This window comes from Alternaria incomplexa (assembly GCF_024043165.1).
Source record: "Alternaria incomplexa strain BMP 0042 chromosome Unknown scaffold_1, whole genome shotgun sequence".
In the NCBI taxonomy this organism is placed as follows: Eukaryota; Fungi; Ascomycota; class Dothideomycetes; order Pleosporales; family Pleosporaceae; genus Alternaria; species Alternaria incomplexa.
Window position 1 is genome coordinate 1,404,583 of NW_026249850.1, and position 22,216 is coordinate 1,426,798.

A 22,216-nucleotide genomic window follows, 5' to 3' on the forward strand; every position below is an offset into this window, starting at 1 on the left:
CTCAAGCGGACTGTACCCTGTAGGTATTCGCTACACTGTACCTTGTCGAAGGTCAACACAGAGTTCAGCGGATACCTCCAGGCTGTAGTGTAAGCCTACCTTACTTTGTCTCGTATGATTTAGGTTTCGCAATCCATGGTCTTGGGACGAAGCCGTCGGGTGCGCCTCGCTGCTCAATGAGCTTGCGAACCAGGTCGTTCACGAATTCGGAGCAGGTATGCTTGATCAGATCGTCAAGACCGAGCCATGATGGTGACGCACTGAAGACCCAAAAGTCTACCAGCAACCGTCGGACGGGTGAGCCAGTGGGGGTACCAGCGTAGATGATCTGTACCGAGGTGTTTCCAGGGTGCCTGCCGTTGGTTCGGTTGCGTCGGATTATAGCGGCGACGACGCTGTTCTGCAATGTAACGTCCAAAATCCGTTCTCCTAGGACGTAGAGTCTTGCGAGGTATATGTAGCACGCCTCGTTATCAAGATGCGTGATCTTGCCTGTGTACAGCCATCCGCAATATCCTTCGAAAACGACTAGATCCACGTCAGATATGTCGATGGGCTTCGTAGCATCTGTGCGCCACTCTGATTTCAACGCGTTCTTGAAGAACCCGGAGCTCTTGGTCAAGGCGGTGGCATGAACATGTAACAGCGTCTCCGGATCGCTGCCGACGTGAATAGGTACGATGTCGCCTCTCAAGGTGGGTGTCTCGAACTCATCTCCCGCCTCTACCAGAACGATCATGGCGGTAGCTGAAGTGGGCGCGGGGATTTTCACTATCGGCATGTTTGACCTGTCTGCTCATAATGTCAGTCACGGAGAATGTGAGTCGCTTCGAACTTACTTGCAGCCACGACTTAAGCCGATGTCGAAAAGATGAGTTAGTGGACGAATAAGAGGTTGTTGAAGGTGCACACTTGTGGAACTGAGTGAGAGAACATAGGTATCTTCGATTTCGCGCTAACGATCTCTCACTCACCAACCTTGGAAGGTGCAGTCACACGCTCCTAGAGCCAGGTGAAGAAGACCCCGACATTCTAATTTGTTGAACCATTTCTGACAGAACAGGCGGCTATGTATGTGTACGATCTTGCTTCGCGCACGAACCGCACTCAGTTTAGCTTCCCAGGTGAGGAAATTACATATAACCCTGGAGGTATTCAATCTACTTTTTGTTGAATTTTTACTAGACCAGAGGACTATGTATACTTTATAGTACATCATCACTTGTAGCGTGTTCTGGATGCAAGGGATGTAGTCTCCTACATACCCCAGAATGCATCAAGCACGTCCACCTCCTCCTGGACGGAAGGGTCAGTATTGTTGGCAGGCTCATCCTCGCTGGGTGATCCATCCCCGCTGGAAGACTCATCTTCGCTGGAAAGCTCTTCCTCGCTGGAAGGCTCGACCTTGATGAAGGGCTCATCTATCATGGAAGGCTCTTCCTTGATGTGAGTTTCATCCTCAACGTAAGGCTCGTTCTTAACGAAAGCTTCCTCCTCGGCGGAAGGGTCATCCTTGATGGAAGGCTCAGAGATCGCCTCGCTGCCCCTGTCTTCCGGCATTTCGCTCTTGATTACGACACCCTTGTTGTAATAGGAACTTCGTTGCGATATCCATGGCCTAGCTTGGGAAGCATCCGGTAGTCCTCGCCTGTCTAACAGTACCGGTAAGAGGTCATCCAGAAAAGGTTTGTTCTCTGGCGCTCGAAGTTTCGTATCAGTCACCCAAGAGGAGTCCATGTTGAAAACCCACATATCCACCAGGAGACACCTTACAGGGGCTTCTCTCGGAGCGCCCTTGTAGATGGTTCTGATAGCTTCCAGATCAGGTACCTTGTAGCGCGGGACTTTTCGACTCAGTCGCGCAGTGACATTGCGGAAAATAATGGCGTCGACGACATCGTTCTGGAACGTTGGGTCGATCAACTTCTCTCCCAAGACATACATATGAGCCAGGTAACTGAATCCTTTGTGATCGTGTAATTTCGTGTCAAGGTCTCGAGTATATAGCCATTGACAGTATTTATCGAAAAGATGAGGCTGTTGGTCGGACAGATCGATGAACCTGCAGAGGTAGACGTAAGAAGTCAGTAAATGTCTCATATGCATGCATTTGGTAAGGTGAGAACTTACCGGGAAGATGACATCGACTCGGACTTAATGGCGTTCCTGAAGAACTCGGAGCTGCTGCTGATGAGGTCCTTGTGTACGTCGACGATCTGGAGGCCGACTTTGACTGCGATGGTCTCGCCCGAGACACTAGAGACGTTAGATGCCTGTATTTTGAGAAGACATAGGCGTCAATTCACTCCGGTAGCTTGAAGGTAAATGTAGCTGATTCACATGAGTCTGGGGAAGCCATCTTGCTGTAGGCTTCCCGCTCCTTGTTAGTACGCAATAGCAATGAGATGGTTAGTTAAGCAGGACGGTGGGTTGCAAGGTATTGGTTCGAAAGTGAACCCAAATTGCGACAGAACAGGCACAAAGCACGGACGCTGCAGCCTCAGCCGATCCTCAACGGTACGTAGTGAAAGTGAGTGTGAACTCGTCTCAAAGAGGAAAGCGCGCCTTTCTCTAATACCACCCACGATGGAAGCACTGACGTTTTTGGCACGATAGGCAAAATGCCGATTATCTTAGTGTAGCAATTCGGATATCCTGTGGAAAACACGCACGGCTAGATATGTATGTTCTGGTGCTGGATATTACACTACCTAGGTAGAGACTACCTAGTTAATCGGGTTAGAACAAGCCGTGTTCATGTGCAGGATCCAATCTCAACCCTGCAGCGGGCCTTGCAACGGTATTACCCATGAATTCTTCCGCCCTCGGCACCACATAACTCCAGTATCCCGCGCTTTTCCATCGATACGCTTCTTCAGCCCCCTCAATATCTCGATCCATCCAAGATGTCCGTTTCAGTCTCTTCACTACTGCGCCTTCCTCGCGAACTGCGCGATCAAATATACACTCACACTTTCGACGATTCGGAGCCCTTTGTGAAAAACCGAGCTGCAATCACGACATCCAGCAAAATCGCGCTCTTCCACGACCTCCCAGCCTTGTGTCAAACCAACCGCCAACTGTTCAGTGAAGCCACACCAATTTTCCTTGCTCAGAACCTGTTTTCCTGGAACACTCAGGAGTCGAATCAGCTCCTGGACCTGTATTCTCATCTACCTGAAGATGCACCATCCAAGCACGTCAAGCATGTCTCGATATACAATTGGACCGAGCAAGGCACTCCCGCGCACCTGGAACTAATTTGCAAATTCACCCAGCTCGAGTTCGTCGAAATCGTCTTCAGTTTCCCCAGTATTGAAGATGGCGTGCGCATGGAGAGGTTCGATTACACCAACGAGCAAGAGTGTTATTTAGAGACTGGCTTGCACTACGATCTTCCTGAGGGACGCAGCCTCGAGGAAGAGAAGGCGAGTCTTGCGCAAGACGTGGAGACATTTGTCGCGAAGTATGGTCTCGATCGCATCATCGATATGCCCAAGCTCGACGGCATGCAGTTCCAATTCGCAACGAATCAGGGTGAAGAGGATGCTTTTGGCGGCAACCAAGAGTATAGGCATCGCTTGTGCAATCCGTTGTGGAGGTGGGCGACGAAAAAGATGGAGGAGAGATGGGGAGCTGACAAGTTTTTCGTCACGACTACGATGCCGGAGGACTATCATCATGTGAACAGGCCGTATGTCGGGTGGTGAGCTTACTTAGACTCCTTAACATTTCGTCTCGTAATTGTATCGCATATCTCACCACTCTTCACAAAATCAAACTTCTTGCAGCTGCTCGTCACACCCACCTGGATTGGACTCGGCGTCTGCACTTCACTCGGCGCCTTCGAGGACCCATGTATCTGAAGGATCCATGCAGGGTTTCGCGCATGCCTCAAGAGGTAATTGGCGATTGCAGGGGTCAAATCTTGACAACAGTGCATGATTGTAATCTTTGAGTTATTGACAACGGTCGGTTCCAAGACCTATGATAACAGCTCCCATAATTCCTGGCCCTGAGGCGTAGATGCCTTCCCAATCACATAGTAGTCAAGGATATCTCTGACACTGCTCTGAAAGCACTTAGTCGGAAGTGTCCATCAATTCATCCTTCGCATACTCAGTCTCTTTCCCGTTGTTCTGTTCCGCCCTCAAACGGTACTGTTCAGGAGCCACCACCCACGGACTAAGTTTCCGATTGATAGGATATTTCGTACAAGAACGAATGAAGCCTCTCACCAAGTCGTCCACAAACTCCACGCTGGTTTCCTCTATAAGACTTCCTGTAATCATCCAGTCTTCATCACAACCGTATACAAACATATCAACCATAAGTCGGCGTGCTGGAGAGCTTGCACTACTGGTACCCGAATAGATGATGTTGATAGCGCTTTCTGGAGGAAAGGAGTCCCTTTCTACTGCATGGTCGATCATAGCGGAAAGAACAGCGTTCTGGAAGGTCTCGTCAACGAGTCTTTCGCCTAAAACGTACAAACGAGCAAGTTGGATGTGTCTGCCCACAAGAGGCCGAGTGACAACGACCTTTCTGCTGTAGAGCCAGTTGACGTAAGATTCAAAATCTTCTGGTTCTTCGTCCGCCAGGTCAATTTGTTTCTTTGCGTTGGCGCGCCATCTTCGCTTCATGGCGTTTTTGAAGAAATCAGATGTCGCCGTCAGTGTACCGATGTGGATGTGGAACTTCTTTCTGCCCACTTTGATAGGGATTGGCGCGCCTGAGACACTAGGAGAAGTCAGTAGGGCCCAATTCATTATAAGTAATAGTTGCTTACTCTGGAGATGGTGCAGTTGTGTCGTCGTTAACATGGTTCCGGGTTTTCGCGCGTAGTGACATAATGTACACAGGCGAAGTATGGTTGAATAGCTTGACAAGGTCGGTTTGATGGTGATGATAGTGAGGTTGAGAGTGTGGAGCGGGACTTCCGGGTCGTTAATAAGGAGCTTCCACACAGAGGGTGAATCTCAGGGTAGCATTTGCTGACAAAGTGACAACCTGAGCGCGGCGCTTGCCCAAAGAGAATACTGCGTGAAATGAAAAATCAATTCCCCGAATGTCTTGGTCTCAATACCATTGAAAACTACGAAACTCCCCCTGTTTGGTTACATGTGCTTCCACAGATCGTCTTCACTTTTCGGTGTGAATTACAAACGAGATTTCGGGTTTTCGCTGTACCTCATAGTGATCAACAGCGAGGCGAAAGAGACTGCAATCAGTGTAATTGTTACTGGTACAGAGAAGTTAAATACAATGTTGACATGGCTGATGGTACACAACATACCAAAGGCGTCCACGGGTATCAAGATATCAATCAGTCTGCCTCTCCGAAGTCGCTATGTCCCGTTTCGGCTGCGTGCTGCATCGCGCCCCGTTCTCCTGCCCCTTTCCAACCGCACGTGTTGCACTTGAGATCGAACTTCTGTGTATCGGTGTAATAGTGGGCTTTCTTCAGCTGCCCGCAAAGTTCCCTCGCAGCTTCAAGAATCACGTCGTCTGCCGCATCGAATATCTTAACATCTTGCGAAGGATCTTGCGTGGACGCACCCTGGGGCACGAAGGCGATCGTGTCGTAATGGATACCAGAATACACCACGATACAGCGCCTCGGTCTGCCCTCGTTGAATCGGTCCACCCGGTTGTCCTGAACATTGACACTGGCGATCTCGATGTCAAACTCTTGGGAAAGGATGCTGAGTTCGATGCCACCACCCCACGAGTCGGCATACGATATCCATTTGCAGTACTCATCTGGAGAGCGTTGCAGAATCGCCTCGTTGTACTGTTCCGGGTCTCTTTGAATAGCTTGCGCAACCATCGATCGAAGCTCGGTCATGGAATCGAGAGAATCTGTCAGGACTGCGCTACCAACAGCTCGAAACATGCAGGAGTTGTCGTCAGGCATGACCCGAAGGACCATAGTGCCACCGCGGTCAGGCACGGGAACCTCGGGTGTTTCCTTGAGCGCCGAGTTCTGCTTCCGTTGAAGGGATAGTGGCGCCGCCTGTGATGTGTTTGCCTGTAGTTCTTGCTCCTGCTTCCGTTCGCTCGGGTCGCCCGTAGCTTGTGCAATGACTATGATGGATGCGCCGTTCAGCTTGAGATCGATATCCTTCAGCAACGTCGACATGCCGTATAGGGAAGGGTCGAGCGGTTGAGGCGGGTGGTTCCATTTCAGCTCGAAGAGTGGTAGTTCTGTCTTCTCGCTGATAGAGGACAGAAGGTCCGAGACGGCGGCGTTGTCGTCGAGTGATAGTGTGTGGGTGCCATTCGGCGCGCGTAACCGGATGCGAATCGGCATGGTTTGATGGGTCGGCTGGAGAGATGGAGGGATATACGTGTTCGGAGGGATACAGGTGAGGGAGCTTCGAAGGCGTGGCGCGTGATGACAGTTGACTGGTGGGGCGACTTAGCGGTGGAGAGCTGCGCTGGTATTAGGGAAGCTGCGATGAGTGAGTTGGTATGAAGAGAGGTAAATCTTCACGAATGCGCAAATATGAGGAGAGCTTTGTTAGGAAGAAAGGATCGTTTGTCAGCTACGGGAGAACGCTACAAAGACGACAGTTTGCACGGATCGGGTGACATGGCTGGCGTACGTGAAGGTTCCCGAATCATGGAGGAGGCCGGCCGTCCCCGGGGATCGGCGAATCTTACCTCCGTCCGGCGTCGCGACTTCCAGCGTCCAGGACGCGACACGCCAACACCTAGCGCAAGAGGGATACCGGAACACGACAGCATCGAGTCGACTATCGCAGACATGGCGACCGGACGCGCCCCAAGCTCGACACCGGTGCCCACGACCGAGACGGCTGAGTCCGCCGGCGCAACGTCTACCGTCACGGCGCCAGAATGGGAGGCCATGGCCAACCTCCTCAAGAATGTATACGACTACAGGATCGACGAGTAAGTTTCGACTTTATATGCACCATGCTGCTCCCAGCTGATCAAAGTGCAGTGGAACATACGATCCTACCAAGCTCTTCCAGCGCAAAGTGAACAAGCGCGCCGTGCCCGACTACTACGATATCATCAAGGAGCCCATGGCCCTGAGTACGATAAAGGCCAAGATTGCGCAGCGAGAATACAAGAACTTTTCCGAGTTCGTACGCGACCTGGCGCTCATTCCCCACAATGCGCAGGTGTACAACAGGCAGGACTCGCAGGCATATGTCGATGCGCTCGAAGTAAAGAAGGTCATCGAACGCGAGCTGAAGAGGCTAGTCGACGACAAGATCGTTCCTGAGACAGTCGCCACCCTGCCGTTCTTGGGAGAGATTCCCGAACAAGACCCGCTGTTACCAGAGGAGGAAGAAGAGGAAGAGGAAGATGACGATGAGGAAGAACTCGAAGTGGACGAGGAAGAGGATGAGGACGAAGAAGATGAGGGCAAGCGCAAGAGGCGCCGCGGACCGCGTTCCACAGCAGCTATCACCAAGCGTGAAGGCGGTTCAAGAGCAGCAAAGGAAGACGCCAAGGCCGACGATCCAGAATCGCGGAAGAAGCGCGGACGACCGCCGCGGGTCGACACTCCTATGGAAGCGCGAATCAAGACCATTATGAAAGCAATCAGGAAACCGCGGAACCAACTCAACAAGCTCATGGTGAGCGCATTCGAGCGCGTCCCGGACAAGACAGTCATGCCCGAGTATCACTCTGAGATCAAGAATCCAATGGCCATGGACATCCTCAAGCGCAAGCTCAAGCGAAAGAAGTACAACTCCGTCGATCACTTCATGGTGGATGTAGAGCTCATGTTCGAAAACGCGAAGCAGTACAACGAAGAGGACAGCCAGATCTACAAGGACGCCGTGCATCTCCAAAAGGAATCGCGCAAGGTTGCAAAGGCCGAGAAGGAAAAGCCAGATACTGAATACGTCATGGAAGAAGGTCGCATCCCTATGCCCAGCGGCATCGTTCACAACGGAGAGCTATGGAAGGTCGGCGATTGGGTGCACATTCAGAACGCGAACGACCTTACAAAGCCGATTGTTGCCCAGATCTACCGCACTTGGCAAGACGCGAACGGTGGACAATGGGTGAATGCCTGCTGGTACTACCGCCCAGAGCAGACCGTGCACCGTTTTGACCGACACTTTTTCGAGAACGAAGTTGTCAAGACTGGCCAATATCGAGATCACCGCATCGACGAGGTCGTGGACCGATGTTTCGTTATGTTCATCACCCGTTACAACAAGGGCCGTCCCCGCGACTTTCCTTCTGATAAAGAGATCTATGTCTGCGAGGCTCGATACAACGAAGAGAACCACAAGCTCAACAAGATCAAGACATGGGCCAGTTGCTTACCCGACGAAGTGCGAGACAAGGACTACGTAATGGATCTCTTCGATGCGCCTCGAAAGTTGAAGAAGGTGCCCAGTCCGATCGCGTACCTGCTCAAGGACGAGCAAAAGGAGGACGACGATCTTCCAAAGCCAGAGTGGGGAGCTGAGAATGCTCCCCCAAAGATTGGCGCCGTGCATCGTCGTCCGCGTGACCCCAAGGTAAGTGAAACCCGCTTTAGGCCACCATGAGACCCAAAGCTGACATTTCTTGTAGGATTCACCACCTCCCGAGCCCACCCCACCGCCACCTCCGACACCTCCACCAGCACCCGCTATGCCTACTCCAAGCTTACCCACGGCTTCTTCACATGGCTACGACTCCTCGAGGAACTATCCGATTGCGCAAGCGCCGACTCTGACGCCAATGCCTGCCCCTACACCGCAACAGCACCATGTCGCGCCAGCGTACACACCAACCCATGCGACACATTACCATACGCATTCTCAGTCGCCCGCCCCTCATATGCACCCGCAGGCACCGCAAGCACCTGCCTATCAACCTATCACACCACATGTGCCCTTTACACCCCAGCCAGCTGCGCCCATGCAGGGTTTCCAGACACCGCGGGCCGCGCCAGGCTACCAACAACCGTATCCACAGCAACTGCCGCTTAACTACAAGGCCCCGCAGCCGGTGGAGGTCTACGTCATGGCCGACCATGCAAACGCCAGTATACCGCTTGAGATCCGCGAGCAATTCCAGCGTGACGAAAAGGGCCGTATCTTGTTCTTCACCGCGCCGCCGCTCAACGTGGAACAGCCGCTGACTAAGGATGGGCGCGCATTGGGACACTCGGCTCGTTATCTCGCTGCCAAGGCAAAGAAGGAAGCTCTGAAGGCCTCAAAGCGCAAAGCTGGCGAGGCGAATGTCGATGAGCGTGACCAGGCAGCGAAAAAAGCCAAGGCTGATGAGGAGGCAAAGTTCAAGAAAGCTGTCTCGGAGCTCGGTACGAAAGCACTAAAGGCATTGGAGGACCAGCTCGCCATCGCTACAAAGACGGATTTGGAGGGTCTTTTCAACGGCCAGACTGAAGAAGGCATCTCCGCGGTTCTGGATCAGCTCACCACCGCGCAGAAGATGGCTGTGCAGCGCGAATTGGAGCGTGAGATACACATCAAGGAGCGCGAGGAAAGTAGGATGACAGCAGTCACCGGTATGACGGCGAGATTGGAGGAGAAGTACTAAGGTACTATGTACGATCCATTGTATTTGTGATATCCAGTGTAAGGTTACAAAGAGACCACGGCGTTTTGATGCTTGATAGTGGTTCTGGCTCCACACGAGTATATTCTGGGTATGCTTTGCTAAACTCAATTGGAACTTTTTTCTATCTGGGCCATCATCACCTGGGCACCTGTGAGTCCTCATAGCTCCCGTCCGTATAATTTCTTCACTCACTTCCGTCATAACAGAGGGGCCTGAATCTTTGAAGAGCGCATTGCTTTTATGTTGAGGCTCGACTAATTGAGAAACCTCGGGAATGCCGATTGCTCACTCGTTGTAGTACCTAAAACGGACACATGAAGCCGGTATTCTACCTCCTTGAGTCTGAATACCTTACTTACCCATGGCGCATCATCTCTTGCAATACATGCTGGTTCTTCAAGCCCAAAATCATTTTAACCTCATGTCCGACGTCGCTGCTTTGTCAGCCCGAGAGTCTTCTACATCAACGAAACCAATACCGCAAGCCGGTCTAGTTCTCGTCGCTCAGATTCCTCCTTCCTCTGATCCATGGCTTGCCTAAGCAGGAAACGACACTTGCCATATTGTCCTGATTCCGCAGCCGCTAGTGCGGATTTGCCGTCCTTTCCAACAGAATTGGGGTCTGCGCCGTGATCAAGCAGGAACTCGACGTCTTTCGCGAAGCCATCCTTCGCCGCCTGCCATAAGACATTGCTTCCATCGGGTGTGATAGCGTCGACGACTGCACCACTCTTGATAAGCATGCGTGCAATGTCGTATCGCCTTCTCTTCAGAGCGTGCTGGAGTGGGGTTTTGTCCGAGCAGAGTTCGTTTGGTCCGACGACGCCATCTTTCAGCAATATTCTCCAGAATACGATCCCACCTCTTTTGTACAGTATTTCCATAGAGATAGAATCAATACGGTAGTGTGTCTTACTTCCTTCCTTGACATGCGCTACAGCCCCAGGGTTGTCGACTCCTAAGACGCGGTACAATACGGCCGTGTTGGTACTGTCAATAGCACAGTAGAGGAGCCGGTCACTAAAGGACCAAGACATAGATCTAGCGAAGGGCTCGTTCGCATCGCGGAAGTCAAACAGCGTGCTTGCTGCGACATTCTTATGCAAACGCACAGCCATGCACAAAGCTTCGCCAATCTGCCGAGCAGCACTTCGCATATCCTTCCACGTCTTAGCTTCGGGCTTGCCCTTGACGTTGTCAACGATATACTTGAGGATCTTTCGAAGCATAGCATCCTGATCCGCCACGATGGCGGCTTTGAGCGCGCTCGGCAAAAGAGCGTGACTTTGTTCGAGGAGCAGAGCTGGTGTGAGAGTGAGCGTTTCGAAGAGCCTCATATTTCCTGTTGCAGCAGCGATAAAGGGTATCATGTCCGCGAGGTTATATGGCCGCCCTCCTTTGTTGGCCTTCTCGGTACCCTTGATGTAACCGTGCAGGGCTTTTGATTCGAGGGCCATCATGCTAGTGCATACGATCATGATTGCCGCTGGGTAAAGTGTGGGATCTGGTTTGGACGCTTTGACCATGGCCCGTATGAAGTGGATGACTTGGTTTGGTGCTGTTTGGCGTCGCATAGTAGCCTTGTAGAGGATTTCAACCCGATACGTGTCGAAAAGACGGGCGGAGAAGGGGTTTTCCAGGAACTTGGCGAGGTTCCTAGAAGCAGCGACTGTAACGGTATGATCCTTGATTGTGTTTGCGAATGTTCCTGTTGTTTCTCAGTATACACGTGCACAAGGCCTCTGATTTGCACTTACTGCAGACGAGTCGATAACGTACGACAATTCCCCGGCCGACCTTGTTTGCCAGCGCCGCTATGACTTCCTCAAAAATCTCTATGGGTAGATTCAATAGCGGCATGTTGAGGTTCCCTCTCAGGGTTGCCGGTCGTGATGTGTAATGATCTGATTGGTGTTGGTCTGGTGCAGGATACTTCTTGTGGTATCAAAGAAGACAATAGCTTTAGCAAGACGGGGAGCGCGTGGACAGTGGGTCACAATCCGCCTTCACCTTGGGGCCGGCCTCTCACTTGATGAGTCGGCTAACAATCACACAAATGCGGCAGGTGCATGAATGACTGAAGGTGGCTTTCTCGATCGGATCGATGTAGTATACGATCCAACTCACTCTGTTCTACAGGCTTAGCAAACCTAGAGAGACGTCTAGGTACAAATTGTGCTGCTCGCATGATCATGTCCTGACGATGGTTTGTAGTCTCCTCAACGTCGTGTGATGTCATGGCAAACATCGACAGCACGTCAGCTGCCTATAGGCTCAACCTATTAATATGAGCGTATTCTTGTCAATGTGCATGCACGACGACCCGTATCACTTGTGAGATTTTTGAAACGCCACCACCTGCTCATTACCATTTTCTGCTTGCCAACCCGATGGCCGGAGATAGTCCAAACCTCATGTTTACACCTTCCAGGGCGGGTAACAATCCATACAATCCAGAGTGAGTTGAGCAGAACTAGCTCGCATCGTTTACTGACCATCAATAGCCCCACCAGCGATACCATTACTGTGAAAGTGGGGATGCCGAATTTCAACGATGGAAAGGACATCTTTACTGTTCAGAAATCCGTCCTTTACAACGATGATCAGTTCCGTGGTGGGTGTTGGATCAATAGCGACAGGACGGTACATCTCAGAGCAAAACCCGAAGACTTCAAGACCTACATGACATGGCTGTACACCCGCCGGCTGCCGGAGCATATTGCGGACCCAAAACCCAAAGCTGGATACCGAGTCGAACCTGGACTGGCTGCCGACTTCATATGATCTCGCGCGTAAAGTTGGTGATCCACGTTATCAAGACGTTCTGATCAGTCGGATGATCGAGTGCGCGCGAAGGATCGAAAGCTTCCTAAATATATCGTTCGTCGCAAGCTTATATGACGTGACAGAGGGTCTTGCGCATGCGCCGGACATCCTTGGTCGAGATTTGATGATAGATATCTGGACGTGGAAATGCCGACCTGAATGGCAGGGCCTAGACTTTCTCGAGACAGCTTACGAGTTCGCGGGGGATCTGATTTCAGCGTTAATTGCTCATCGCAATACATCACCAGAGGAGTTGGTGGAGCCATGGGCGAGCTCCCAGGCTGACCGGTATCTAGTTGGAGCAACTGAAGACGAATGATGGTGAGAAGGCATTTTGTTAGAATAAGCTGCAACTTGGGGCGATTTCTTACAAGACCAGTGCGAAAATAAAAATGCAGCAGCTTACATCCTTCACAGGAGGTTGCTTCGGTTGGAGAGCACTATGACGTGCAGTAGCGGCTCGGCAAACGCGTGAAGACGCGTCATCCCGCGATTACCATGCCGGGCTTCCATTCACCCACTTCAACGCGTATGGTTCCGCGCATGAAGAGTCATATTTGCACCACTTGATGCTTCGCAAATGTCGCGATGTGAAATCTCTAATCCACTATGGCCTTAGTGCTCACATGGCGCAATCATAACGACCAGCATCGCTATTCCCACTCGAGGACCCTGCCGAACTCACAATACATGCGCCGGCCACTCCTTCGATCTTTCGGATGGCAGGATGCCGCAGAATCGTTCGGACATGTCGGCGTCCTACCAATCTACTGCATCAAGCCTAGCAATACTGGCTCGCGAAGTTAGACAAGGGATGTGCAGTACTTCTAGCCTACGGCGGAGTTGCTGAAGTGGTGTTGTAACACGAGACGGATACTGGCTCGCAGCGACCATGGTACGCTTGCGCAACATTATGTCCACAATTCTGTCACCTGGAAACCGTGTTGTGAACACCCCAGGCAAGAACTCATCGTACGCGTTTCCAGGTAGGATGGCTTCCCCTCCAAAACGCCCAAAAAGAGCTAATGTTCATAGTGGTCCTGAGTGAGTCTATAAAACTCTGGTAATGGCGTTAACTTACAAAAACTAGCTTCACGGGCACAACAATCGCCGTCCGAGTCGAGGATGAAAAATTTCAGGTTCACCAGAAGCTTGCGTGTTCGACCTCGGACTTCTTCAAAAACGATGCCGGTATCGTCGCGATTGACGTCGAACAAAAACCAATCCGCATCGACGGTCATACTGCGGCCACCTTCAGAACATACCTCACTTGGCTGTACACGAAGCAGATGGAACATGTAACAGACATAAAGCATGTGTGGCAAACTTTAGTGAGGGCCTTCCTCATAGGGATCACGTTGCTCGATACCACGTTTCGTAATGCAGTCATAGCAAGCATGGCGCAGCGCGCGTGCGCCGGGAGATATCCAAGTCTCAGCATGGTGAAGGAAGTCTATATTGGCACGTCTAAGGGGGCTTCGATAAGGAATCTTCTGGTTGACATATGTGTTATAGCACGGCCAACTCTGTTGGACAAGCTATGCGACCCGGCAGCCGAAATGCACGGAGACTTCGTGAACGACCTACTATGGGCATTCTTCACGTCGCCCCAATCTCGTCCGGCAGACGAGAAGCCGTGGCTCACTGATCCACATCGCTATCTTGAAGCTGTCGGTTAGGCCATGGTGGCTATACCGTCCAATCTTTAGACGGGGATGACCGCCTTTCGCACTTCTTCCATTTCATGACCTATGCGTTGGTTAAAGTAGGCACACGCGTTATCTCATCACGTAGTCGATTTTACCATTTGGAAACTGCTGTGTGACGGCAGCGTTAATATTAATATCACGGTACATATCATGGTTCGATTCAGCGAAGGAGACCCAGGCACCGTATTGTTAGATGGAGACCAACACGTATCAAACACTATCAGCCATCGTATGCAGTTATGTAAAAACATGGCTACTAGTATAGGATAAGCTACCATTCGTCAATTGCAACGCTCGATCATGAACGTGTGATCCTAGCACACATGGTGATGCTACAGGCAATATGTTGAGTTATTGCGCCGCTCGATCGGCCTCTTCCAAAGCCTTGCCCGCGCTCATCTTGCCTAAATTCTCCACTTCCGGCATCAGCGGTGGGCTCGCATTTTCGACGCCATCGGTGTTTCCATCCCACTTCAAACGAACAAGAGCCATGCCCTCGGGATCATCAGCATCCTCTTTCTCTGCGACCAGGATGATGCTTCGGTGGACGGTAGGTCTGAAAGCACATTGTCGTGGATGTGCTCTGCGAATATCGGCCCAAGGATCGCTTGAAGAATGCCAGTTCCCGAGCATCTGGAAGCGAGACTCTTCTGTCTTCTTCATCTTGGCCCATGATGGCTCGAGCATGGAGCTGATGGGTACGGCTATGCAGAGTTAGCTAACGTGCAAAGTCTTGTACATGAGCACATGCGTTAGGTACCTTTTTTTACCAAGCTATACCACCCGTACACTTTCTTGGGCGACCCATCCGAAGTGGCAGGCCCCTGCGTTGCCTTGTCATCTTTGTCGTCATCATCCGCATACGGGTCATCCCCACCCCACTCCTCAGCCTCCAGTTCCTTCAGATCGAACCAATCTTGGTTACCGATATCGATATTGGAACCCCATGAATCCGCCTCGGCATTGCTGCAACGTCCAACGCCTGGAACGTCTTCCTCGTCTTGGCTCGAGTTGAGCAGAACGACTAAGACTCCTTTGTTGCCGAAGTCCTCTTGGTCGGCTACTATGAAGTAGAGCGGATGAATGGTATCGTCTTGGTCGCGTAGCTCGATGAAGTAGTCATAAACGTCTCGCAACGAGCGACCGCTGAAATCTGGCTGCGGAGCGAGTTTAGACATTCCCGTACTGAGCTCGCCCGTGTTGATGCTTTCTTCAAGCCGTTGGCTGTCTGCTGTGTCTAGAGCAGCTGTGTAGAAGATGGCAAACTTGAAACGATTCAGATCATCTAGCGTGGCGCGGTGAGATTCTGTATTGGGCGCTTTCTTAGGGAGGGTTTTCGCGAGGTCTTTTGTGGAAGACATGTTGTACTCAGTGGTCTGATCGAAGGCAAAGAGTTGGTTTAGATGAGGTAGATGGGTAGGTAGAAACCACGTCTCAGCCGTAGTTCCCAGGTGGGTCAGTTCAGGCAACCGCGAATGCGTAACGAGGAGTGCTATAGTGGGGCGAGCCTTGTGATCAGAGACGGCCCTGCGTACACTATTGTTGCTCAAATTTTAGCGTCGCAGCCGGGCGTAAGCTGATGATGGATACGATGAGAAGTCACAAGTGGGGCAGAGTCGCACGAAGCTTATGTGTGGTGCTGCACACTACCTAGGTATGATGTCACAGATTTGATTATTGGAGGGCTCACTGGCGGGCCGAGCCTTCCCGTTCATGTACAGCCTCTTAGTTCCCGCACGTCTTGACGGTAATGTACGACACCTTCGCTTTCTCTCGGCTTGCCCGGTGAGAATGTCTCAGTATGCTGACGACTTAGTGCTATAGTCGAAGGTTGTACCATTTGTAGACATGGTTTAGTAAACTACTGCTGACCTGTTAAGTTTATCAGCTCTACTAAATACCATGGAATGAAGGGCATTGGCCAATTTCAATCATGATCTCGATGACAAGGCAGATATATGCCGAAGCCCAGCTTATTCACAGCAACGATTCGGGTAATCGGCTTTCGCTTTGCCATACCGGTGAGATTAGGCGCGCCATCTTCGACCATCGTATACGGCAACTACAAGCAGATCAATTCGCGCCTCATCCTTCTAACTTCTACCCGAGGCGGCTCCAACTGCGGTTCTGGAGATCATTGGCAAGATTCTGAAACTAGTTCAAGAATTCGATCATACGATTGCATCGACTATGTTCAGCTGTGAGTACAGAAGAGGCCTCCCAATACTTGGGCAGGGTTGACATGGGCATGTAAATGGGGGCCACGACGAGTATATAGAAGGCAGTCTCGATAACATGTATTCTAAACAACAGCCGTCTTCAAACACTTGCATATCATACTACACAAGCCATCATGTTCAAGACTCTCCTGGTTTCTGGTCTGATAGCCTCCGGGCTCGCCGCACCCGGTATGATATTCAACTGTAACGACAACCTCCAAGGTAAATGTCCCTGAATCCTTGGAAGCGATTAATACTCAACTAGACTCAGATATCTGCAACAACATGTGCTGGGGCGCTTACTGCACTAGACCATCATTCGGAGTAACACTGGACTATGACCGCTATGGTGGTACTGGGAATCGTGACAGTGCTGTCGGAAGAGCCCGTCAAAGATCGGCTGGCTGTCTTCCGAGGCCCAACCGTTGCAGTGTAAGACTCCATCAACTTTCCAAAGGATTTGCTGACCCCCACATAGACGGCCGGTGGTAATCCGCGTGCTGGCGAGAACTGCGACGAGTATCCATTCGCCAGTACCTCTGATGCCGATGCGGGTGGTCAAGTCACCAAGTGTGTCATCAGTAGGCACAACAGCCGTTAGTCCTCACCTCCCCCAAAGACAACTATGCAAACGAGCTAATGGTTCTATCATAGGTCAAGGCCGTATCATCCAACAATACTACACCGGCACATGCAACAGCCAGCCCTGCCAGTTCATCGTGGGCTTCGGCAATCCGGCCGCAAATGGAGTGCAATACTGTCAAGCTTACAATGATCCTCATGGTCAGTGTATCAATAACCAGACTGCGCGAATCTACAAGAACGGCGCCCCAGATGTGCGTCCAGCAACGAAGAAGCGCTCTGAGCTTGAGTCTATCGCACAGGCTGCGCTCTTCCGAATGGCTAGTGGCATGGAAGTACTGTTGCGTAAGTCTTGTTTCTTTACTCCTTCAAGTGGATGTGTCCCCGTCGACTAGTGCTGACAATCGTATAGCAATCGACACTGTACTCAACAGCACTTGGGTCCACCCCACTCCTCGCAACATGACTATGAAAGCATGGGTCGAGGAAAACGACGAGGACGAAGACCACATTGCCTGGGACTTTGTCGAGGACTTTGTCGCTACTAGGCTTGACTAAAGCCGCTTTGACACTTTCCCACTGCTCAGCCTCGCAAAATTCCCCGTGTTCTCCGAAACACTGACTTCCATTGAAGCTTGGTACTGCATCAGATTATCGTCACTTATCCGATCCATCAACACGACTGCATATTAAAACTGAGCATCATGGCTAGGAGTACCTTTTCTTTCTTTCTCTATCTACCTAGGTATAGATCATTACTTTGTAGCAAGCAATCTACTATACCCAATTCGCGTGTGGCATGTCATCATCCTCTTCATCATCACTCTCAACACGGCCCTCCTCCCCAGACGGTTCAATCGACTGTGACTTTTTGATGGTACGGAATTTGACAACACGTTCTCTTTTGGGCGATAGAGTCTTCTTCTTCTCTTTCGTCGTAGTAGCTTTGGCCTTAGTGGTCCGATTTCCCTTAGCCTTAGTAGCCTGCTTTCTCTTCGTAGCTGATACAGCAGGTTCTGCTGTCGAGATACTCTCGGCGCTTTCCAACTCACTGTCGTCCGAGCCGTGAGCAGCCACATCCTCCTCCTTCTTGACCTTTCTGCCTTTGGTTCCGCTATTCTTTGCTACTCTGGCATTCTTTGTCTTCTTTATGTTGTTCTTTTGCTGTTGCTTGGCCCCTGTCGTGCTCTTGCCAGTAGTTCTAGGCTTCTTCACAAGAACACATAGAGCCCTAGCGCGTATCCCCTCCTTAGCTCCAGTGTTAGACCTTGGTTTAGGTGAAGGTGACTTTGACGTTCGCAGCGCTGCCTCCTCGGCGGCCCTCTTTCTAGCCGCAGCCTCTTGGGCTTTCCGCAAAGCATCCTCGTTAAGACTTTCGCGAACTCCTGCTCGTCTCTCTCGAGTAGAAGCCGCGGTGGCAACGATCTTTGGTGGCATAATGATGATTATCGACTGCTTGGGACTGGAATCAATGCAGCGGCTTGGTGGTGAGTTCGATTGGGTATCACAAAGTAATTGTGTTCCGAAGATTGGCGAATGACTTTGTGATTTTGAACCGTAGACGGGATACTAGGCGCGAACTAAATAGCCCTGTCTTGTGTCGACCGCCGCATGCGGCCGATATGGTCGCGAACAAAGCCATACCAAAGAACCACAGAGGTTGAAGTAGATCCACTAAGTGATTATGGCGAAGATGCTTTGTTCCGAGACGTCAAAGATCGAGGACACTGTTGCGAGTTAAAAGTCAAGTACCGTGAGGGCCGACTGCTTTGCCTTTGTCTGTGAGTTAGAGGGTCTTGGGTACACCCAACCGTCCCACATAGACGCGCAGAGTCAAGCCAGCTGCCATTAAAACAGATAGGTATTGAGGGTATACTACCAAATGAAGATACATGTTATGACACTTCGTGTGCCTTCGCCTGCCATGATCGTGATCGTAACAGCCTTGCAAACACCAAAAACGCGCGTAGCCCCAACAAACGCCAACAATACCGCAAGTCGTACGCTCATGTAATGATATGCTAAATACTCGCAATGCAAAGCGAGACTAACCGGCAAATGCAAATCGCTTAAGGTTAAACAACGGTTTTCGGGGTGAGCACTCGCTCTCGGCTTCGCTATCCGGAACAAGGAGGTCTTCGCTCCCCTTGAGTGATGATCTCCTCCTCTTCGCAGGCGTCATAGGAGGCGGTGAACTCGCGGCTATGACTACCTCGGCCTCTACAGCCGCCCAAGCAGAGACTGCAAGTTTCACGTCTATATCTTTCTTGGACGGTGTTCCGGGGATAATGGATTCCTCATCGGGCGCCGAAAAGGTTGTAAGAGCGGAAGCTTGAGATGGTGGTGTAGGTTGCCATGCCTCAGTGGGCCGACGGTTAAGACGACTCTTACTAGCTCTTGGTATACCCGGTGCTGGTGAGGGAGACTTGTATGTGAACTTTGATCGCAGCTCACTCATTGTGGATGCGATTGCAGCGCTGAAGGCCGTCTCGGGCTCGGGGGAGGTTGCCGGCGTGAGAGTGCCGATAGTATCTTGTGACTGCGCAGTGCTGCCCCTGGAGAAGACGGTCGACTGTGATTCGCTCCTAAAGCTGGACTGTGTATCACTGAAGACCCGTAGCTTCTTCTTAGAGGCAGACGCCGCTTGCTCTAAATCAGCCACTTCGGCCATAACCTCCTGTATTGAGTCATCCGAATAGAGCTCGAAGTCCTGGTCGGTCTTCCTCCTCCTACTTTTCTCTCGGTGTAAGGTTGGGCTTGGTTCTGGTATAGAAGGTGCGAAAAATTGGCTCCGCACAACACCCTCGTCGCCAGCGGCGAGTGTCTCGGAAACAGAATCGGAGCACAGTCGTTGTCTCTTAGAAGGATGCGGAACCGAACGTCTACCCGCAGTTGGATCAGTCATGGTGCGTCGTGGTGGTTGAGGCGCCGTACTAGGCGTAGGAGGGTTTGGCCGTAAACGTGAAATCGGAGCAGGCACTGCAGCCCATCCATTAGACTCTCTCTGTTGTTCCAGCAATACTTGCTGACTGGGTGAGGGTGTGAAAACATTGGGCGACAACTCGGCCAATGGCGTACGCTTAGGCTTGAAGAACGAATCAATCGGCTTTGAGCCTTTCGCGTCGGGTGTCTGAACAATTGTCGAGGCTCTCCGAGAGGGACCAAACGATTTGCCGCTAGGCCTACTGTTGCTGATGATGCTCATCGGAAGTTTTGTGCGTGGGTATAGGTCACCACTTGCAACACCCATGGCGAGGTGTGCAGGTACCTCCTCTCCAATGTAGGGCATATCAGCAAGATCGACCCCTTCATCGAGTGGCGTAAGATTGACCAGCTGCTTGGCGACCGGACAGTAGACCCATTGGTAAAGGAAGGTTTTCTCGGCCTGATCAAACAATTCCAAGAAACCAGCGGGCACCTTGAGCTTGCCGTCGTATTGCGCAGCTTTGACAAGACGGTCGACAGTCTTGTGTTTCCGCAACATTCGATGGGCAGTCTTCAGGCCAAGTCCACCGATACCTGAGAGATAATCGCAACCGCTGAGGATGCACATTCTTCGAAAGTCGGCGTCAGACCATCCCACGAAGCTGACTTCCCTACAGGCTGTGAAGTGATTCCGGTTGATCTCGATGCATTCTCCGTATTTGTCCAGCTTTGTTATCAGGCACTTGACGCCGAAGACGAGTAGATCGGAGTCTTCGGACAAGACCCCATGGATTATGCCCTTCCGCTCCAGGTATGCAAGCTGCGAATCAGCTTCGTAAGGCGCGACGACGTACTCGATGTTGTGCTGCTTCAGTTCTTCGATGACCATCCGCGCCATTTCCGGTGTCACGTCCACGCTCTTCTGCAATTCCTGTTGCGCCTGTGCTGTCTTTCCGACCTTGAGGAGCTCCAGCCCGAGCCTCTTGCCCTCCTTTCTTCGTTCTCTTCGATCTTTCTCCGTGCCAGCTTTGCTCGGTAAGTTGTCTCCGTCGAATACAAGGTAGGGGGTGACGCCGAAGTGGATGAGCATGCGGACGCGGTGCATGACAAAGTCGACATATCTAAGGATGAAGGTTAGTAAGCACTCGTCATCCATGGATGCATCAACGCATACTTGGTCGTCGGCTTCTCGAGCGCCAGGTCAATCGCACAGGTCGCGGTAGCGCGGTGGAGCCAGCCATACGTGTCGACGCCTATCGTCTTGCCGGCGTATTTCTTGAGAGTACATGGTTGCTGAACCGACTTGAGCAGCGGAAGGAGGCCTGTTCGACTGTCAGTATTGTAGACGGGATGATTGGGTGTACCAACCTGAGATGCCCATCTTGTACCCTTTGCCGCTCACGCGTCCGTCCTATACAACGGGCAGAGAAGCAACAGCTACCGCAACATGGTGGTTTCGCAGTCTGGTGACGAGAGGAGAAACGCCCTTATGCACTGCGAATCAAGCGAAAAAGAAAAGGGAGCGCGTTCACATCGATAGTGTGGAGCAGTCATTGATCGCGGGTACACGAGATGACAGGAACGCGCCCCGCTAACATATGCACTAGTCCGTGTCCGACGGCTAGCGTGGTCGCGATCGCCGAGCGCCGATGGATGTCCAAAATTTCTTGCGCAGACACCAACACCAAACAAAACGTCAAACTTTCAAAATGGTCAGCAATCGTCTCGACAAGGTGCACAAGAAGATTACGAAGAAGAAGGGAAAGAATCCCAACCTGCACGAGGGCAGCCGAGATACCAAGCGGCTACAGAGCGCAGCGCAGAGAGACGAAAAGCTCAATCGCGTTTTCAGACAACGAAAAGATCAAAATCGAACATACGGTATGCGTTATGTTTGCAATAGATTGACTGTATTATCGCTAACTAGTGATAGTTAATAGAGTCAAATCATTCCAATCATATACCGCAGAGCATGTTGCATCACTCAGCGTACCGGAGATCCAGGCCATGATTGAGGATTACTTGGGTCGCGATGACGAAGAGCTGGCCCAACTGAAAGCAGCTCGTCGTCCGGGACGACCAGCAAGCACGCGTCAAAATTTGTTGGAGATCCACCAGAACACCGAGCGAGACGAGTATGCCGCTGGCTTCTGGGTACCGGACCTTGAGGACGAACTCAACCTGAAGAAGCTGAAAGACTGGAACGGCGAGTGGGCTCAGCTGGCCACGCTCAAGTTTTCCAGAATCTCAAAGGAGGGTTTCAAGAAGGAGTCTAGCTTCCCGCCCAAGGGCATGTCATGAGCGAATGAGAAATGCATGGATCGGAGTAATTGAAGGATTCGGGCGTTTGGGAGCAAGTTACAACAGAATCGACGTGGACTTAGCGCTACGTCG

General features: G+C 51.5%; 11 protein-coding genes across 11 annotated transcripts; 4 read left to right on the forward strand and 7 right to left on the reverse strand.

Annotated features, from left to right (window-relative positions):
• Window positions 1-100: 100 nt before the first annotated feature.
• J4E90_000502 (uncharacterized protein) lies at window positions 101-1,031 on the reverse strand (the record flags this gene model as incomplete). The annotated part of the gene is made up of 2 exons (XM_051430098.1): window positions 101-788; window positions 1,024-1,031. The coding sequence occupies 2 exons, from the start codon at window positions 1,029-1,031 to the stop codon at window positions 101-103; spliced, it is 696 nt and encodes a 231-aa protein (XP_051295585.1).
• A 226-nt stretch (window positions 1,032-1,257) lies between these two features.
• Window positions 1,258-2,359, reverse strand: J4E90_000503 (uncharacterized protein; the record flags this gene model as incomplete). The annotated part of the gene is made up of 3 exons (XM_051430099.1): window positions 1,258-2,062; window positions 2,131-2,256; window positions 2,307-2,359. 3 exons carry the CDS (start codon window positions 2,357-2,359, stop codon window positions 1,258-1,260), a joined length of 984 nt encoding a protein of 327 aa, XP_051295586.1.
• A 547-nt stretch (window positions 2,360-2,906) lies between these two features.
• Window positions 2,907-3,710, forward strand: J4E90_000504 (uncharacterized protein; the record flags this gene model as incomplete). The annotated part of the gene is made up of 1 exon (XM_051430100.1): window positions 2,907-3,710. The coding sequence occupies one exon, from the start codon at window positions 2,907-2,909 to the stop codon at window positions 3,708-3,710; it is 804 nt and encodes a 267-aa protein (XP_051295587.1).
• Window positions 3,711-5,326: 1,616 nt separating this feature from the next.
• J4E90_000505 (uncharacterized protein) lies at window positions 5,327-6,313 on the reverse strand (the record flags this gene model as incomplete). Its single annotated transcript, XM_051430101.1, has 1 exon — window positions 5,327-6,313. One exon carries the CDS (start codon window positions 6,311-6,313, stop codon window positions 5,327-5,329), a length of 987 nt encoding a protein of 328 aa, XP_051295588.1.
• A 456-nt stretch (window positions 6,314-6,769) lies between these two features.
• On the forward strand, window positions 6,770-9,540 carry J4E90_000506 (uncharacterized protein; the record flags this gene model as incomplete). Its single annotated transcript, XM_051430102.1, has 3 exons — window positions 6,770-6,915; window positions 6,968-8,513; window positions 8,569-9,540. 3 exons carry the CDS (start codon window positions 6,770-6,772, stop codon window positions 9,538-9,540), a joined length of 2,664 nt encoding a protein of 887 aa, XP_051295589.1.
• Window positions 9,541-10,019: 479 nt separating this feature from the next.
• J4E90_000507 (uncharacterized protein) lies at window positions 10,020-11,421 on the reverse strand (the record flags this gene model as incomplete). Its single annotated transcript, XM_051430103.1, has 2 exons — window positions 10,020-11,269; window positions 11,319-11,421. 2 exons carry the CDS (start codon window positions 11,419-11,421, stop codon window positions 10,020-10,022), a joined length of 1,353 nt encoding a protein of 450 aa, XP_051295590.1.
• Window positions 11,422-14,447: 3,026 nt separating this feature from the next.
• J4E90_000508 (uncharacterized protein) lies at window positions 14,448-15,457 on the reverse strand (the record flags this gene model as incomplete). The annotated part of the gene is made up of 2 exons (XM_051430104.1): window positions 14,448-14,800; window positions 14,857-15,457. The coding sequence occupies 2 exons, from the start codon at window positions 15,455-15,457 to the stop codon at window positions 14,448-14,450; spliced, it is 954 nt and encodes a 317-aa protein (XP_051295591.1).
• Window positions 15,458-16,449: 992 nt separating this feature from the next.
• On the forward strand, window positions 16,450-17,455 carry J4E90_000509 (uncharacterized protein; the record flags this gene model as incomplete). Its single annotated transcript, XM_051430105.1, has 5 exons — window positions 16,450-16,537; window positions 16,587-16,747; window positions 16,794-16,911; window positions 16,970-17,242; window positions 17,310-17,455. The coding sequence occupies 5 exons, from the start codon at window positions 16,450-16,452 to the stop codon at window positions 17,453-17,455; spliced, it is 786 nt and encodes a 261-aa protein (XP_051295592.1).
• Window positions 17,456-17,674: 219 nt separating this feature from the next.
• J4E90_000510 (uncharacterized protein) lies at window positions 17,675-18,334 on the reverse strand (the record flags this gene model as incomplete). The annotated part of the gene is made up of 1 exon (XM_051430106.1): window positions 17,675-18,334. One exon carries the CDS (start codon window positions 18,332-18,334, stop codon window positions 17,675-17,677), a length of 660 nt encoding a protein of 219 aa, XP_051295593.1.
• Window positions 18,335-18,944: 610 nt separating this feature from the next.
• On the reverse strand, window positions 18,945-21,203 carry J4E90_000511 (uncharacterized protein; the record flags this gene model as incomplete). Its single annotated transcript, XM_051430107.1, has 3 exons — window positions 18,945-20,943; window positions 20,997-21,144; window positions 21,191-21,203. The coding sequence occupies 3 exons, from the start codon at window positions 21,201-21,203 to the stop codon at window positions 18,945-18,947; spliced, it is 2,160 nt and encodes a 719-aa protein (XP_051295594.1).
• A 328-nt stretch (window positions 21,204-21,531) lies between these two features.
• Window positions 21,532-22,123, forward strand: J4E90_000512 (uncharacterized protein; the record flags this gene model as incomplete). The annotated part of the gene is made up of 2 exons (XM_051430108.1): window positions 21,532-21,703; window positions 21,756-22,123. 2 exons carry the CDS (start codon window positions 21,532-21,534, stop codon window positions 22,121-22,123), a joined length of 540 nt encoding a protein of 179 aa, XP_051295595.1.
• Between the last annotated feature and the right edge of the window lie 93 nt (window positions 22,124-22,216).